The 18,882-nt window shown below is 43.9% G+C and overlaps 2 protein-coding genes across 4 annotated transcripts; one reads left to right on the forward strand and one right to left on the reverse strand.

Annotated features, from left to right (window-relative positions):
- Positions 1-2,427: 2,427 nt before the first annotated feature.
- On the forward strand, positions 2,428-7,994 carry PGRMC1 (progesterone receptor membrane component 1). The gene is made up of 3 exons (XM_030967841.1): positions 2,428-2,850; positions 4,700-4,855; positions 6,046-7,994. The coding sequence occupies exons 1-3, from the start codon at positions 2,529-2,531 to the stop codon at positions 6,144-6,146; spliced, it is 579 nt and encodes a 192-aa protein (XP_030823701.1). The 5' UTR covers positions 2,428-2,528; the 3' UTR covers positions 6,147-7,994.
- A 2,036-nt stretch (positions 7,995-10,030) lies between these two features.
- LOC115915018 (A-kinase anchor protein 17B) lies at positions 10,031-18,515 on the reverse strand. 3 transcript variants are annotated; one of them, XM_030967941.1, is made up of 5 exons: positions 18,452-18,504; positions 17,076-17,168; positions 14,824-15,060; positions 12,503-14,012; positions 10,031-11,982 (listed from the first exon to the last, which is right to left on the reverse strand). In XM_030967941.1, the coding sequence occupies exons 3-5, from the start codon at positions 14,911-14,913 to the stop codon at positions 11,846-11,848; spliced, it is 1,737 nt and encodes a 578-aa protein (XP_030823801.1). In that variant the 5' UTR covers positions 14,914-15,060; positions 17,076-17,168; positions 18,452-18,504; the 3' UTR covers positions 10,031-11,845. The 3 variants fall into 3 exon arrangements, with proteins under 3 accessions (XP_030823801.1, XP_030823802.1, XP_030823803.1); XM_030967942.1 differs by lacking the exon at positions 17,076-17,168 and having other exon boundaries at positions 18,452-18,515; XM_030967943.1 differs by lacking the exons at positions 17,076-17,168; positions 18,452-18,504 and adding an exon at positions 17,757-17,880.
- Between the last annotated feature and the right edge of the window lie 367 nt (positions 18,516-18,882).

Genomic DNA, 18,882 nt, shown 5'->3' on the forward strand with positions numbered 1-18,882 from the left:
TAGAAAACTGTACTGGAGGCTATCAACCCATCTCACAGATGCAAGCAGCATCTTGAGGGAAACCTGTGTGGGAGCAAAGATAATGCCAGTGGTGTTTAACTAGAGCTGGGGCAAACTCCTCTCTGACTGGAACCTCAGTTCTGTTTAAAGAAATTGCCAAGTAGGCTTGCTAGAGGGGAATGCATAACAAAAGGTTCATGAATTTAGGTATTTCCAACCGATGTATTATCATTTTATTCATACCCTTTTATCTCTAAATATCTGCCCTTATTTTTTGCTTAAGATGCATTCTAAAGCATATGAATTTTTTTATAAAGAGCTGAAAAGTTGGGCCACTTCCAGTACCAGCACTCGCATGGCAAATTACTTGAGATTCTATCAATCCTGGCAGTGTTTCCTGGCCCTTCTTAATCTAAGAATGAACTGTTCTTGAATCGTTTCTCTTGGATATTAGGCATAAACAAAGCTTCTTTTCCCAGATTAGTGTCTGGTTCAAGGTCAGATTCAGGGCTGGCGTTGTTTTGGAGTCTTGGGGTTTTTCCTCACTGTTGAAAAAAAATATAAAATATCCCCCCAAATTTCTCTCTTTTTTCTACATCTATCCCTCTGCAACATAATAGCAACACAATGAAGTGTAACAGTGTCAGATCTACACTGAGCAGAATTAACTAGGTAATACAGCTTCAGAATTTGAATAATTCTGAAGTTTCAGAGATTTCTCTAGTATCTGAAATAGGATCCAAATCCAGAGCTACTTTATTAACAAGTACAAATCTCAGCTGTCAGATCAATGGAACAAGGAGTTGTTCAAGTTACACAGCAGGTGGAAACAAAAGTCAGTGCATAGCACGACAGGAGAGATCTGAGTTCAAGTGCAGATCTATAAAACGAGGAGCTTCCCAAAGGAGACAGCAGGTGGAACCAAACACCAAGAGCCAAGGTGTCTAAACATCTTAGCACTCAAACTCCTTGCATGTATCACAAAATATTATCCATATCTGCAGTGACCCACAGAGCTAAAAATATTCCTGAGATCTATTATTATTATTATTATTATTATTATTATTATTATTATTATTATTAAAAAATTTGCCTTCTGATAATTAGAAAGTAAATGAAATGCACTTCTTTCAGTTTTCTGTAACTACATGTCCCAGGGCTAGGTTCAGTAAAAGCTGCCTGCTTCCCCAGAAGCAGGGATATGAACCATCTGCCAAGCTATAATGGGAGATGAGGCTGGCACTTGGTGATCTCAGCAGTCTTTTCCAACCTTAATGATTCTGTGATCAAGGCTGGTACACTGCATTTCTTCTCTACATGTACCCTGAGGTACTGACTCGTGTAGAGAGAATGACGATACTCTGCCAGGGCATTGGTTTGTGATCTTTTTGAAGGACACAATTTGCAGAGGCAACTAGTCAGACTCAAAGCATCACTTTGTGCTTTCTCACACTTGATTCCAAGGCGCAGATGCCACCAGTCGTATTGTACCTGTCTTTGGGGCTCCATTTGCTCCACCATATGAACACCATACCAAGCCGATACATCCAAGTTAGTATTTCCTTCAGTTAAAGTTTTAATTCACCAAAGCCTCCATTGAGAAGAAACATTAATACAGAACTCTGTGACAGGAAAATTTTATTTTCCATGCTGTATTAGTACATCATGGTTGCTGCTTCTGTAGTTTTGTGGGGCCTGGAGGTAATACCTGAATGAGAAAAACCCCGAAGTTTTGTAATTTCTTCCCTTTTCTTCTAAGTTTGACATTTCTAGAGTATTCAGAAAAGTCACTGCCTAGCCAAGAAAGCAAAGATGTGCACTAGCACAGGTGGAGCGAGTGTAGAGAGTGTCAGAACGGGTCAGGTTGGAAGGGAGCACAGTGGGTCAGCGGGTCCAACCCCCCTGCTCAGGCAGGATCAGCCCGGAGGCGCAGGATTGCATCCAGATGGTTCTTGAATCTCTCCAGTGAGGGACACCCCACGAACTCTCAGGACAATCAGCTCCGCTGCACAGTAAAGAAGTTCTTCCTCGTGTTCAGGTGGAACTTCCAGTGCATCAGTTTCTGCCCGCTGCCTCCTGTCTCAGTGTTTGGCAGCGCGGAGCTGAGCCGGGCTCCATCCTCCCTCCAGCAGGGTGGTTCGCACAGCGCATCGCGGCAGTCCCGACACGGCTCTAACGCCACCCCGAGGTTATTTTTTACGGAATTACTGTGGAACCAAGTGCCACCGCAGCGGCCTGACCGGACCCGACCTGGGGAGCTGCGGCCACGGCCGATCCCGCACCACCACCTAGCGCCGGCGGCAGGCGCGGAGCCGCCGAGCCGAGCCCGCCCAGCCCGCCCGGCCGAGCCCGCCCAGCCCGCCCGGCCGAGCCCGCCCGGCCCAGCCTGGGGCGGCCCCGCGCCCGCGCCTCAGCCCCGCCGCGCCCACCGCCCGCCCCTGGGTCCGCCCCGCCGGGCCCGGTGAGCTCCTTGCTCCGTGCCGCGCTGCGCGCTCCGAGCCCGCGGAGCCGCCGCACAGTGCAGCGCCATGGCCCGCGAGGAAGTGGCGGTGGCCGGCGAGGAGGCGGCGGTGGGCGAGGGCGGCGGGCTGCTGCTGGAGATCGTGGGCTCCCCGCTCAACCTGAGCCTGCTGGGCCTCTGCCTCTTCCTGCTCTACCAGATCCTGCGGGGCGAGCGGCCCGCGGCGCCCGCGGGCGAGGCGGACCCGCCGCCGCTGCCCAAGATGAAGCGCCGCGATTTCACTCTGGAGCAGCTGCGGCCCTTCGACGGCGTGAGCGACCCGCGCATCCTCATGGCCGTCAACGGCAAAGTCTTCGACGTGACCCGCGCCAGGAAGTTCTACGGGCCCGGTGAGGGCGGGGCTGCGAGGCGGGCCCGGCCCGGGCGCTCCGCACGCTGTGCTCGGGGCCACCGGCCGGGGAAGTGCGGGCGGGTCAGGGCCGGTGCTGGCCGGGAGCGCCTTCCCTCGGCGGGGATCGGCGCTGACCCCATCCCGGTCCCGGTGCGGAGCTCGGGGAGGGCTCGGCCGGTGCTTGGCGCCGGGAAGGCTGCGCGCCCCTGCGGCGCTGGGAGAGCTGCGAGCCCGTGAGCGGCGGGCAGGGTGACTGCTGCCGCCCGGGCTCCAGAGTCCCGCCCCGGTGTTGTACACACTCCGGCTTTGCCACTTTACGTTGTTTCGTTATTCTCGGTGTTTTCCCGTGGCAGGCTACACGTACCATAAGAGGTTAGGCGGCTTTGTCGGCCTGGGTTGCCTTTGCCTGATGGCAGGCAGCAGAAGAGAAGTATTCTCTCAGTGTTGACATTCCATTCCCAACTTTTAGTGTGTATCACTCTATTGCATAATATTTATACTAAATAGTTGGCGATTTAGATTAAACCAGCTTTCTACCAGGAGCATAGTTCAAAAGTGCAAAGATTGAATAACCTATGCTCGTAGAGCAGCCAGGGATGAGGTGGGTGGGACTGTGTGCACCAGATGGAAGAGTTTTATCACCTCCACGAGGCCATGGGGTCTTATTTTTATCAGAGGCTTCCTAATAAAACTGCTCACTGAGGCTTGCTGATTTGTACCAGGATCTGCCTGGCATAACCACGCTCGAGCTGTCCAGACAGCCTGGTAGCTGCAGTAGTGAGCTGCTTGTGCTACTTAAGAGACAAGGAGAAAAATGCAGGGGACACCACGTTTTTGGAAGTGTTATCAGTTACTGCTTTTGGGCCAAACCTAGACGAGACTGTCACTGAATGATGCCAGGCTGTAACCTTTGCATTCAGCAGCAGTCAGGATGATATGTACAGTGAGTTAGATGTGCTGTTCTGTATTTGCTCAACCTAAAATCCAGTTGACATAAGGTCCAAGCTTTAGATGCTGCCTTATTTGATGACAGTAAAAGCTGTCTGTTGCATCTGATTTGGTAATTGCTGAATGGCTCACCACAATGTTTGGCTAGTTTGATTTTCATTTTAATGGAAAAGTAAGATTCTTTTGATTAATTTAGGAAAAAGCACACTCTGGAAGTTAGCATGTGCTCCTCAATAACCAGAGTTCACATCTAACGTCTTTAAGCTCCTTTTAGAAGAACTTTGAATGTTTAGTTGAACATGCAGTGTCTCAATTTTTGGCTTGTCATGCAAGCAAGTCAATCATTAATGAAGTTTAGCAAGAGTTTATCTTGATGTCTCTTATCTGCTGTGAGTTTAATGTTTTGATCATTTGAGTTCATCTTGCATTTTGTTTTAATAGATGTTTCCTCCAACTTGGTAATTTCTCATAGCTCCACTATATTTTCTGTCAAGCCATCCTTTCATCTCAAATCAGATGTATCTATTAGAAAACTTTCATTTCACCCCAGACATAGAAATCCTTCCTCTGTTCCTTATTCTAGGGATGTGTGTCCCAGTCTGTATGCTTATCCTTACCCTGTTTATATGTGCCATGCACCATTGTGTGGTTCATTGTCCTGATGTTTCAGCAAACCTCAGTATCTTTCTCCATTATTTTGTTTCTTGTCCTCTTCCTCTGTTTTCTCATATTATTATTTATTAGAATAAAACTTTAAAGCATTTCAGAAGGTTGAGGCACCTGATGGATGGCTCAGGGTAGAAACTCATCATCTGTTTTAATTTGGGGACTCTGATCCATGAGGATAACATAGTTTCCATTGCCTCTGCAATAATACTGCTTATGTTTTTATTTCAAAGAGGGCCCATATGGGATTTTTGCTGGAAGAGATGCATCCCGAGGTCTTGCCACCTTCTGCCTGGATAAGGAGGCACTGAGGGATACCTATGATGACCTCTCTGATCTCAACGCTACACAGCAAGAGACCTTGAGGGACTGGGAGTCACAATTCACTTGTAAGCAATTTTAAACCTATTTACAAAGAAGTAATTAACTGGTAATAGGGGAAGCAATAGTTAAAAGGCTGTAACCAGCTGGAAGCATCATTCATATATATATATATATATATATATATATATATATATATATATATATATGTATGTATAAATGATGGAAATTGCATACACCAATAACTAGTATAGTGGAAATAAAATGTGTTTTCTTTTTAAATCTAGTGTTGAAAGATTTACTATAACCAGCTGCAATGGGGTTTTCTCCACATATCATTAGAAATCTCCATCCTGACCTGATGTGCCCCTACTATTTTGGCCCTCTTCCTGTTTTAATTAAGGCTGTTAATCACATCACACTGAATGGCTGTTTTATTATGCTAACAAGCTTGTTGCAGAAACCAGAACTATGCTATCAAATGTATGACTTGAGCTGGTTTTAAAATCTACCTTTACAAGTGTTGAGTATCAGGACTGACAATGAAGTCCACTATTTTCATTACTGTGTTCCTATTAAATATGGCACATAGTTGCTTTCAATTGTTATAACAACGTTGCTAGTCTGAAATACCTGAAATCAGGGGGTTCTTTTGCTTTTTTAAAGTTGACAGATAGGCAACATAATATAGCTCTCAGTCCTTACATGTCTTGGCATTTTTACATGCTCAAAAGGAGATATAAAATAAATCAGAGGCTTAATCACATAATCGGATAACAGACCCATCTCTATCTTTGGGAGAAATTATCTCCCTTCTGTCCTATTGAATATTTGTAATACACATTACAAAAAATAAAACCCTTCCAAGCTGTGTATATGTGAGCACATATGTATGTGCATGTTTAATAATGTAAATATTCTAACAATGCCTTTGGTTTTAACATTGGCAAGAGAAATAATCTAATCCAGGATTCTGTTTTTTTGGCTGGGTGAGTCCCTCAGTTTGTGTTTATTCATCTTTTGGTTTAGGCAATAAAATGAGAGTTACATTCGCTTCACATGATTCTTATGACTGCAGTAATAGTAGTTCAGGTAGTAGTTGATTTCAGCTTTTCTCCTTTCCCCCAGTGTTTGGAACAAGTTGCTCAGAGCTGTTTTATTGAAATATAGCTATCCTGCTCATTCAGAAAACAGTTGGAGGAGTTTATAAACGTGTCTCTTCAGGACAGAAAATTACTTGGATTTTTTTTTCCCCCAGTTAAGTACCATCATGTTGGTAAGCTGCTGAAGGAGGGGGAGGAACCCACTGTGTACTCTGATGAAGACGAGAAAGATGCCCAGGATGCAAAGAAAGAGTAGATACTGCAGTGTGGAGCAATCTATTTTTGAACCATAATGGATCATTTGTAACATTCCACTTCTGTTTCACAAGGTGCAGCAGCAGCCATGCTTACAAAAGGTCCAGAGGTACAGTGAATGGTTTCTTTTCAAAGATTTCCTTTTCAAATTCAGTGGGAAGCTTCTGAAGGTCTATGATCTGTCTTCCTTTAAACCCACATAATAAGTATGCATGACAAATGTCTGTGCAAAAGTAAACTGCAATTTTGGCAATAAAGGACTGTTTTCCTGCTATCACCATTTAGTGCAAAGTAGGTTGGAATCAAGTTTTTCATTACCAGCCTATCACTGTGGAAACAAGCACATGACTCACTTCACATATGCAACACAAACACCACTAAATCTTCTTTTGTGTTAGCTTGTGCAGGATCTGGCAGATCTTACCTGGGTTGTAATTCCCTTAGAAAAGGGACTATGTTTTGTTTGTTCACAAAGCATCATACTCATTTGTTGTGCAGTGTAATTCATTATTACGTAAGATAATTTGGCTTTTGAGTCATTGCATTAGTGACTTACAGATGAAACACTAACTGCTTTTAAAAAAGATTAAGAATTTTTGTGAGGTTAAATCACTTTTAAGTATTTAATAAAGACTGATGAATGCTTGATGTATTCAACATGCATAATTCTGCATAGACTAATATTCTGTGTTCACTTTTAAAGCACATCTATAGTGTTATAATGAGTGGAACTAGGCATCCCTAAAGGTACACCATGGAGTGTGACTTGAATATTGTTCATTTGATTTTCTTCTTAGCAAAAAGTGCTCCTATGAATGTTAATGGAATTATATTAAACACGGAAGATCAGCTGCTCTTGATTCCTAGGCCTAAAAAACAAGAAGTTGCTGGTATGGCATGATTAGCAAGTGCTCTTGTACATGCACCTTTACCTATCAGAAAAACATTACTGGTCCATGTAACTTACATAAGTTTCCTGTACAAAGTAAAACAGTGTAAGCTGTTTCTGCATTGAGGCCTTTGTTGGTTTGGAATGTTGCCATTCAAAGAAATGACACAATCTCATGCATAACCAGCAGTGCTATACCTGTGGACCTGACCTTTGAGTTGCTTTTTACTTATTTGCTCTCTTGGCTTACCTCTATGCTTAATTGCTAGGTTTTTTTCTAAGTGACCTCCCTCCTACCAGAGAGGGCTGGGTAAATGGATATGACCAAGGAAAAATGTGAATGTTCATCATCCAAAATACTTCTGTAAAACTTACAAATTCCAAGATAACTAATGATTTGCTCATCACATGTGAACTTGTTTCTTGTCCAGGTGATTCCACTAATGCAGAATATCCAGGGTGCCTGTCTGGTGTAGTTCCCTCTGTTTCATTTCTCTGACTCAACTGTCTGGTTGTTTCAATTTGGCAACATGCCCAAAATGATGAACTGAGTCCTGGGTGGGAAGGTGCAAACTAGGCAGAAGTGTTCAGAAGTAGAGTGTGTTGCACAACAGCAGCTTTCATAAACAAGTTGACACAACATATTAAAGTGCCTGAGACGATCTGTGGTGAGAACAGCTGACTCTCCCTCAGTCCCAACACCGTCCTGGGATTTTCTTTTGGTTGCACTGGGCCTTCCAACGAAGAGCAAGGTTGTTTGAGCCAGAGTTGTGTAAAGTGGTACTGTATGAACTACCTGACAAAGGTCTGGAGACACACATAGACCTTGTCATAACCTTTGTGTTGCTGTTTTATTTTTAGAGACATTTATACTCTTTGCAAACTACTACTAATGGTTTACCTCAAATTGGAAATGTGCTTTTATTTGTTTAAGGCAGAAAATAAAATACTCTTGCATAATGGTGGAGTTTGTTGTTATTTACTGCAACCAAATGTTATATTTTATTATTATATTTAATACTCCGCTAACGTTTCAAGTTTTATATTGTCTTTCTCTGATCTGTCACATTATCCAATGCACAGATTGAGTAAAGTATGTTCTAATGGAATGCTTGTAAATGCAGTTTGCTTGTAAAATTTTGACAGAATGGTAAATAGAGAACATGCTCTGTTGCAGAAAAAAAAACCAAGTAATTGTTAATACTGAGCAAATGCTGGAGCTTTGGAAAGCTGTAACCTACCCTTAAGTGGACCCAGCCACCTGACTCTAAAGTTACTCTGTAACATCTTCTGAGGAACTGAAAACTATTTTAAGGATTAATCTGTACATCAGAACATTATGCATCACAAAGAAAAATAGCAACAAAAATGATGCAGAAAACAGGCAGTAACACATGACAAAGCTCATTGTTAATACTTCTTGGGGAGGAGGCATGACACTTCGGTAAGACTGTTACTTTTTCAAGGAAAGCAGGAAATTTCTTGTGAAAGGAGAAGAAGTGTGTCACAAAAGCTGCTCATAAAGCAGCAGGCATGGGTTTTACTTCTTTCCAAAGGGCTGAAGAAAATGGATGGGGTTTAGCTTCTTTTTTAGTCTGTTCATTACAATTTGAACCCTTTCTTCAGCAGTGACTGGCAGCAATGACTGTGCAAAAAGAACCATGCCAGGCAGTTCATCAGGCTGTACATTAACCAGGTAGGACAGGATGACCAATTCAAGGCAGACAATATCACTAATCTCCCTCATCTGACGTGTCCCACACCTGTCACAAAGATCTACTCCAGGACAAATCAAAACAATTGAGTCGTATCTTATTTTCAACCATACTCTTAACTGCTTTGTAAGATTCAGATATTCTTTCACCTGGGCTTCACCTGCCTGTAATCACCTTTATTAGCTCTTACTTCCTGCTGTTTCAGTTAAACAAAAAAAAGTTCAGTATTGAATGCTTCTGTTGAAAATTACGTAAGGGGCTTTATGAAAGGTGAGGCATTTCTATGAATTGCCTGGAATCCCTGGATTAAGAAGAAAAGGCTTTATATCATAATTGCTGTATTGTATTTCAAGGAGATGGACTGATTTAATAATGGGCCTTGTGTAATTCTGCTGTCAAACCAGCCTGTAGGATTTTGGCTTCAGCATTCAGCACAAGGTGCAACCCACAGGTCACATACCTTCAGTAACAAAGCATTGTTCAGCCCACTTCTCTTCATACCAGCTCTAGGAGGAGGCATTTTCACTAGTTCTGTACAGAAAATTAGATTTGATAGCAAGATCTGCAGTCTCAGGGCCCAACTTCATACATGTCAGAGGAAACAGTGTTTCCATAAAAAGCACCCAGCCTCTTGAAACAGCAGCTAGGCACAACAGCACACATCAGGTTCAAACTGAAAGGTGTGAATTATACCAGAAATATTCTACATTTCCATTGCTGAACTATATAAATGCTGCTTTTAATGCATCTTTTCATCTAATAAATGTTTTAATTGCCAAAGCATTCTGTAACTTTCATTTGTGGGATGTGACATTTATATCTATAACAACTAAAATCCAATCTACAAAGTCATGTATTTTAAAAGTTTTAAAGCAAGCTGTTACATGTATCTTTAAAGATTAGCCTTCAGGATAATAAAATCATATTAAGCAGGCCAGTGTATGAAAAGATGGGGCTCATATTAAATGTGCTGACAGGAAAAAGAAATTCTTCCCTGTGAGTGTGGTGAGGCTGTGGCAGAGGTTGCCAGAAGAAACTGGATGCCCCATCCCTGGAAGTGCTCAAGACCAGGCTGGACACTGCTTGGAGCAGGTGGAAGGTGCCTGTGCCCTTAGCATGGGGGTTGGAACAAGATGGTTTTTAAGGTTCTGATCCAAACCATTCTATGATTTTGTGAAAAGTAAAATTATTATTTAAACACCTGAAATCAGGTTCTAAATAATGTCAAATAGGAAACACAGAAGTTCTCTTTGGGCATGAAGATTACAGTGATGTCTCACATTTTAAAGTGCATGCATATTTTATTAACTAACAATGTTTTACATGGAAAGAGGACTTGGGAGACAAAGCAAATCCTCTGTCAATTTCAGTCAATACAGGTGAATGCCTGAAGCAGTTACAGAAATTGAGTATTTATTTGTTATTGGCTATTGTGACAGCATGTTGATAAAACATTAGAAATTTACACTGAAGGAAATCTTTATTTCCTTCTCCCCCAGATTAACAAAAAGAAATACTTCCTCATCTGTCACCAAAAGGTCTGTCTCATAAGAAGTGGGTACTCGTGGACACAAAACTGTGTATAGATTGACAGAAGGGGAAGTCTTTTTATCTTTAATCTGCAAATATTGCATAGAGAAAAAACACCCTTGGTATGTCGCATCAGTGAACTGAAAACATTTCACACTGTCACCAAATACAACAGTCCCTCTTCATTATAACTGTATAAAATACTAAAGGGGAGACTTAAGAGGGGCATAAAGGTTCTCCAAAATAGTCAGAAAATATTTCTGTCAAGAAAATAACATTTTTTAGATAAAAGTAATAGATTAACAGTACTTTGAGTAGCAACCATTTGTCATTCATGACCCTGAAAAGGCACTCAACATCTGAACATATGAACAGAAAGACTGATAAAACCTGGCTTAGAAGCCTGTAGGAATCACCAGAATTGAAGACTGGGGGAAAACCTATCTATCACAAACAATTACAATTATTCTTTTTTATTACTATTTATTAGAGCAGAAGTTACAAACATGGGTAAGATCTTATGTAATGAAGGCAACATTTTCACATGAACTTCGTCTACTGACATGTAATAAATAAAGCATAATAAACTGAAAGCTGCAGTAATCAGTGTATTGAACTTCAAACTCTGTACCTTGCTAAGGGACTTTGTCCAAAAGCAATTGTGACTGTCCTCTAGATATAGCCAGATGAATAAATATGGATATAATTCAAGCTCCTAGACTGCATTTTCCCATTTTTATCTACATTCAGCACAACTCTGACAACATTTCACAATTCCTCTGGAAAGCATTTGTAGGCAAACTCATACTAAACAGCTACCTCACTATATGTGCCTTCAAAATCTTGTGAACTGTCAACCTGCATTTACATGGGGACTGTCAGCAGGCTGAGATGCACTGCCCTTTCATTATCTAACACCCAGAGCTTTGCTTAGGCAACCATTCAGATTCCTGGGAGCACTACACTGAGGCATAAGTTCAGTGAAATCCTCCCAAAAGCCAGCAAGTTTTCAGAAACACCTCTAGAATTCTGAATAGAAAACAAGGATTCTTCTAGTGTGGTTTTTACAGAGGATGGGACTTTTTTCACATTTGGAAATCTATTACTTCTCAAAATTGAGTATAAATGTCCCCCATACCTTCCAGTCCCACCAATATAACAATCTGATAGAGGAGGCACTTCATATGCTTGCTCTCGGATTGACAGTTGGGTTTTTTCCCAATGACTCATTATTAATAAATACTGTAATTTATATGATTCTCTGCATTCAAAGTGTAATGCTCCAAGATCTCAGTCTGTGTCCTTTCAAGTTCTTTAGCCACTAGTCCATGAAAGTTTGTTCTGGCTCTGGGAAAAGTTTTGGTCCATAAGTTATCCAAAAGGCAAATAGGCAAACACAAATTCTGCTTCTGTGGCTCACTTCACCAGTTAGATATTCTAACCAAAGGAATTATGTAAGAAAAAAAAATCAAAAACCAACCCAGTAGTTCATATTTCTTTTAATGATCAAAGGACTTTCTTCTCCCACTTGTTCATAAAAACTTCAGAGCTATATACAGTAGCTGTTCAGCATCCTCTTCTGGGCTCTCCTCCACAGAAAGTATCTGAGAAGGGGTTTGTCTGAATTATCTCAAGAGGAAATAGAGGGCATCCTCTGACATCTGCATCCATCTCTCTTCTCAACATGAATTTCCTCTCATCTCCTGTAGATAAGAAAAAGTTACTTGAAATGAGTTTGTCAGGCGGTAAGGGTATCCACCAACCAACTGGAAGCACAGCAAATTGTAAAAAAGGCTGTAAGAACAGCAAGTAGCAATCCTGTATGAAAATCAGATGTATTTTAGCTGTGTAAAAGTTTACTCACCTGAGACAGTACTTCCTACACAGCTGTGCCACATACTGAATTGTCTATCAGTGTTTTAGTTGGCTAAAGCATGTTGTTACCATGCATGTTGTTACCAGAATAACTACTATCTGCTAATGCCCAGGACAGATACTGCGCTAAGTTAATTAGACAAATATTACTCTTGAGCTGCAGCTGTGTGTTTCAGAGCTAAACTGAACAAAACCTTAATTGCAGAGAAGTTGCACTGGGTTTTTTTTATGCCATGCTTATACCTTTTAAAACCAAAAACCATTCATCACTGTGAGAACTGTGGCAACCTCACCTGCCACAGAGCTGTCAAATTGAGTCCCCCTAGCTGTGGTGTCCCCCTCTCTCACCTCTCCTCTGGAGGGTCTCCTGAAGGGGTGAGCCATCATGAGGGGTAACATCTGATTCTGCCATAGAGGTGTGATGTGTCTTGAATTTCACTTTTTTGTGCAACATTTTCTTACATTTTCTCTGTATCTTTCTGAGTGACTCCAGCTGCATGCAACTGTCCGTCTCTGAAAAGCCACATTCATCAGATAAAAGATTAGAAGAAAGCTTTTTTCGCTTTTTCTTCATTTTATGAGCATTTTTCTCCTTTTCCCTGGATTGTCTCTCACTTTTCTTTCCTTCATATCTTAATTTACTACTAGACCTTTTGCATGACTTCTTAAGTTTATGTTCACACTGCCTTGCCAAACCCTCATGGACAGAATTAGAACAGGAGTTACATTGGCTGAGTTCTTTCTCTTGACCTTCCAGAGCTACATTTTTATGGTAAACCAGTAATTCTCTTTCCCCAGCTCTTGAAGACAAGCACCCTTTATTACAACTGTTGTAAATTTCTTCATACCTTCTTTCTGCTCTCTTCACTGAGCTGCCACATGCCTTTCTAAAACAGTCAGAATCACTGATCTCTTCCAGCAAATCCTTTAATCTGCAAGCAGATCTACATGTTCCATATGGTACAGTGCCTTCATCTCTACCATCCTCTTGTTTGAATTCCTCATTATGAGTAACAGTAGTGCACTCCAAAGAATGATTCAGTCCAGCATGTGGTACAGTATCAACAGTGAGTGAGTCATTCCTCTGCACCTGCAGCTTTTTTGCAAGCTTGCCCCCATGGACCTTGCTTTCTAACACTTTGTCTGGTGACTCAAGTTCCCCAAGAGTGATCAACAGACTATAACTGCTATCACTACTACAATTTCTCTTGTGGAGGTTTTGCACAGGACTCAATTCTCTGAAGTGCTGACCATGTTTGTTACTCAAGCTGCTGTCAAACCCACCACCATCATCAGACACCACTCGCTTCCACCGGCTCTTGTTCACAGTGGTTTTTGGCTCTAAGCAAACACGTGCATAGTGTGGTGTCTCATAGTAGTTTAATAAATAATGGATGAATTCATCGGTCTCATAAACCTTTTGCTTTCTGCAATCATCTTGCTCAGACACTGTGTGGGTGTGAACTACGTTCAGTGCTGGGTGGTGCCTTCCAGGGAGAGGTTGGATGAGCCTGCCATGCTGGGTGACCGTGATCAGCAGGGGCGCGCGGCCTCTGGGGGAGGAGTTGCACACATCTCTGCCAGGCAGTCCATCAGAGCTCGGAGCTGCAGAGGCATCATTTAAAATTGTCCTGACTATGTGACAAGCAGGTGCATGGAAGTTACTCACATCTCCTTCCTCAAGGCATAAAGCACTACTTTTTTGGGTTAGCAGGCACTTAAACTCCTTGCGTTTCAGCTCTTTGTGCGTACGATAAAGGGAGTTAATCAGCTCCTGCTGTATGTCTGTAAATGCTGTTTCAGAAAATGAATTGTCCTTCTTTACACCCAGTGAAGGATCCACTTTTTGACTTGCCAACTGCGAAACCAAGAAAACAGAAATTTATTTAACACATCACGTTAAGAAGGCCAATGTCAGATGCAATAGGGCCCTAAAATTCACACAGAATTGCAAGGGTAGCCTCTGACTTCAACTCATAGTAAATTACAGTCCCTTAGAAATCTTTTACATTACACACTTGTTAAAAGCTGCAAGCAAATTTTTCTTTGCAAATAGTGAAGACAAAGCCATATTAGAAATTAAAACCCCTGTTTTGATTTGAAACCTTTTTTGCCCAAAGCACTAAATTAAACTTGCAAACATTAATCTGTGTGCAAAACACTCAAATTTTTATCACTTCTTTGCTGACTTTCTCAAGACATTATCTGAATCAAATAAGCCTGGTAACGAGTGCTGGCCAAGAAAAAAGAAGAGGCTATTAGAAATCCAAAGGGTATAAACTGTGCCAATTTAGTTTGGTCACTTGTAGACCTGAGACCAAAATAAGCAGAGAGAGCATCACTTATGTCCCACTCCAAAATTCCTTGCTTGCAACACTGGATCAAGTCTAATAGAGCTAAAACAGCCTTTCCAGCCCTATTTTTTACTCAGTAAAGACAAGGTCTTGAAAAAGCACCAAAGGCAACATTTCTGGGTGAAAATGCACTACATTTTCTCTCAGGGCAAGACTGAGAGCAGACTGTCACAAGACATGGACCTCAGGCCTTCTCAGTGTCCAGTCAGCCCCAAAGCAGTCTCCTGTATAGCATCAAGATATCAAATGTCTAGTGAATTATTCAAGCTCTAATAGATATCCTAAAAAGTTTAAAATACGTTTTAAAAGTCTTACTTTCACACGATTTAACAGCACTGTAAGCAGTCTGACAGACTCCACTCTTCTCTGAGCTAGCAGGGATTTCCTTTCTTCCCATTCAGGCATATTCTCTGGCCAGTGCTGTTCTTCAGCTGGTTCCTTCTGCTGCTTTGGGGGATGTTCCTCATCTCCATCTATCTGCCTCTCTTCTCTCCTCTCGTGCTTAGCTTTCCTTTTTCTCTCTTGAACTTCTTTTCATCACCACGTCTTTTTCTAGGTAATTATCAATATGGGACAATTTAGATGACACTTGTTTTACATTGTGCATCCTGGGGAATTGGATGTAAGTCTTTGAAGCACTAATAATAAGCAAACAGTCATCAAGAATCACATGTGGCTAACAGGGAATGCCGTTTGATTAAATAACATGTTTTTAAAAAAACATAAATTACACAGACCCAACTGATCCCCACAGTCAGAAAGTTGTCTCCTCAAACCGTTTCTACTCTTGGGTTTTCTTTATAAGTACTGCCAAGACAACAGCATCACATGACTGTTTGTCCCCAAGGACACAACTAGAGACTAATCATTTGGATCTAATTCTTAATTTAACAAATCTCCCCTACAGATTAGCAGGAGGGTCCCATTTAAGAGGTATTACAGGAGTAATTCGGGGGTTATCACTGAGCAAGGCTTACCCAGAGCCAAGGCCTTTTCTGCTCCTCACCCACCCCACCACTGAGGAGGCTGAGGGTGAGCAAGGAAATGGGAGGAGACACAGCCAGGACAGCTGATCCCAACTGACCCAAAGAATATCCCAGACCATATGGCCTCGTGCTCAGCAATAAAACTAGAGGAGGAGGAGGAAGGGGGGCATTTGGAGTGATGGTGCTTGTCTGCCCAAGTCACTGTTATGTGGGGTGGAGCCCTGCTGTCCTGGGGATGCAGAACACTTGCCTGCCCTGGGAAGTGGTTATAAACTACACTGTTACTTGAAAAATGCCTGCTTGCTTTCAGCATGGGAATGTACAAGGGAAGACAAGCACAGAAACTGTTTGATAAAAGAGGGTGACTACACTTTATTGAAAATGACAAAGAAAAAAACCCACACATGTACTGGAGAAAAAGCAAGTGCAATTAACATAAAATAACCAAGAATCTCTGGCAGCAGCAGCTACAGCACAGAATCACTCGTCTTAGGGAACTGCAGCCAAATGCACTGAGAATTAACTGTAAGTTAATTGTAAGTTTGTCAGGCAAGGCTGAATCTCTCAGGATTAATCTCTGCACACAGCTGTGTATGTACACAGACACACCTCCAGTGTCTCATATAAGCAAAGCAGATACACAAAGCACTTTCTACAAAACTGAAGCAGTGAGTGATCTTTAAAGTCCTCTCTGCCCACTGTGCACTAAGATAAAAAGCTTTCCACCAAGTTAGTGCCAACCAAACTTCTGCCACCCCACTAAGATTTGTGGTGCAGCAGGTTAAAACATCCAGGACTCTGTTGTTACAACCTGCAGAGATATGAATGTCAAGCCTGCAGACCACCTGGTGTACACAAAATCTTGTTCTGTTTTGCAAGTAGATCTTCTACTAAACCAATATATTATCCTAATATATTATCCTGCCCTTGCAAATCTTCTTTCACTTATATCCTTACACCATCACAGCTGCAACCATACTGCAATCAATCACCTAAAAGCCCTAAACTCTCTTCATAGAGCTGAGTAAGCTACAGTGGTTTGCTAGTGCACACCATTGCCCCTGCTCTTCCCCACTTGTGCTCACAGCCAGGAGCTCTTCAAGCATCAGAAACTTCTCTCTACATAACTGTGAACAAGGCATAGAATTATGTACTGGCTGATCCACTGAATTGCTGCTCAGCAGCATGGCCTTTTGGAATCAACCCTGACATATCAATAAGCCACAACCTTAACTGCTGCAACTGACAAATCACAAGGAATTTGACTTTCAACCCCTTTAGTAAATTATTATTATTTCCTTTTGGCCACTCTGCCATGGTAAAAACTTTTGGAACACATCTGCCCTTGCACTAGGATTTACTACAATAACTGAAGGCTGAACTATCCTTATCTTACAACACCCTAAATTGTGTCACCTGAGTTCATACTTTAAAACAAACTTACACCTCTGGGAGAAATTAACAACCTGGCAATATCTAACCTGAAACACTCACGTAATCCATATGCAAGTACTGGGAATAATTGTTCCAAAGGCACCCCTCACATGTGCTCACTGTACTGCTAGCTCAAACAGCTCTTACCATCCCTAGTTTCCCAGCTGGTCACTCATGCCAGGCCCTGGGCCACCACAACAGTTTCAGAGACTGTACCACCAACCAGGTCAGGATAAAGATCTTAAAGAGAAAAAAAAATCGTATTTTCCTAGGTTATTTTTCATGCTCCCACCAACAGACCAACAGTGTAGCCCCTGAGCAATCCCACCAGCAGAGGTGGAAGGAAGCTCAGGGCAGAGGAAATATTTTAATTCTGCAGAGGTATGTAAGAGCACTATAAGCTAATGCAATGTGGCAACTGTATGTATTGATCCCCAGCAGCAGAGTTCGTCATGCAGGGGAAAAAAGCTGGAGTTGTTTAGCCTGGAGAAAAAGAGGCTTGGGGGGGACCTTATGGCTCTCTACAACCACCTGAAAGGAGGCTGGATCCAGGGGGGGCTCAGTCACCTCTCTCAAGTAATATGAGAGGAAATGGCCTCACATTACATCAGAGGAGGCTTAGATTGGGTATTAGGAAAAACTTCTCCACTGAAATGGTGATTGGGCTCAGGAAGAGGCTGGAAACACCATCCCTGGAAGCCCACAAATGGTTTGTGGCTATGGCACTTGGGGACATCGTTTAGCAGGAAACACAGTAAATGTTACTGGTTAGACTCTGTGATCTTAGAGGGCTTTTCCAACCCTAGTGATTTTATGACAAGCACTTACCAGAAACTCACTTGGAGAGGTCATAAGAGCTTGAAACTGATTTTTAACAAATGAGTGTATCCAGCCCGCTCTATGCAAAATTAACTGAAAAGCAGCGATGATCAGAAGTGCCGCTGCTCTCACGAACATTGCAATAAAGGAGCGTTTTGAAGCGAGCACTCCCAGCACCGCTGAGGTGAGGATTACACAAACCCCCAGCCCAATGCATGGAGTCACTGAAGGCCGCGGTCCCCCGAGCTCCGGCAGCGCCGGCCGAGGGCACCCGGCGGGCAGGGCCCAGCCCTCGGCGGCTTCAGCGGGAGCCGCGGCCCGGCTGCGAGCCCCGGGCAGGTGCGGAGCCAGCTCGGGCTGCCCGAGCCCCGCAGCAGCCGGGCCGGGCCGGGCCGGACAGTGCCGGGCAGCCCCCGCTCCAGGAACCCCCGGGCCCAGGCCCGCCGCGCCCCCGCACGGGCTGGGTTCCCCGGCCCAGCCCGCCGCCGCCCTCCCAGCACCGGAGCGGAGGGAGGCTCGGCCCGCCCGTCCCGGCAGGCCCGCGGGCTCCGGGCAGCCCCAGCGGAGCCGCCGGGAACCGCCCCAGCAGCCGCGACAACTTTCCCCGGCGGAGCGAGCACCGCGGCCCGGCTCGCCCCACCCGGGCCCGGAGCGCCCTCCGCCGGCAGCGCCCCACTCCCGCTCCCCGGGCCGGCCGCCCTTACCCTCCGGCCGCCGCGGCACCGCCAGCCCTGCGGCCGCCACCCGGGGCGGAGCGCGCTCGCCCACGGGCCCGCCCCGGGGCGCGGCTCCTCCGCTCCGCTCCGCCCGCTCCGCAGCGCGGCCCCTGCCCGCCTGCCGTGCGCTCCGTGCGGTGTCACGGGTGATCTTGAGGAGCGGTGCACGAAGCGAGGCCCAGGAGGTGCCAGGGGCTGCTCCTCTTGCCCGGCCCCTGCTGCAGCCGCCTGCTGCCGGCATCTTCGGCCTGTGGGCATCGTGTGTGTGCCTTGTATTAAAAATAAGCCAAAGAGAGGCAGAGCAAAGGCTTGGTTGTGGTACAATGCCGTGTTTTCCTTTGTCCTGGAGCAAAGGTCGTTCATTGCCCACTGCTCACCAGTGGTGTGTGAGGGTTTATGTCAGCCTTTCCCTGGTTTGC

Source organism: Camarhynchus parvulus, chromosome 4A (assembly GCF_901933205.1).
Source record: "Camarhynchus parvulus chromosome 4A, STF_HiC, whole genome shotgun sequence".
In the NCBI taxonomy this organism is placed as follows: Eukaryota; Metazoa; Chordata; class Aves; order Passeriformes; family Thraupidae; genus Camarhynchus; species Camarhynchus parvulus.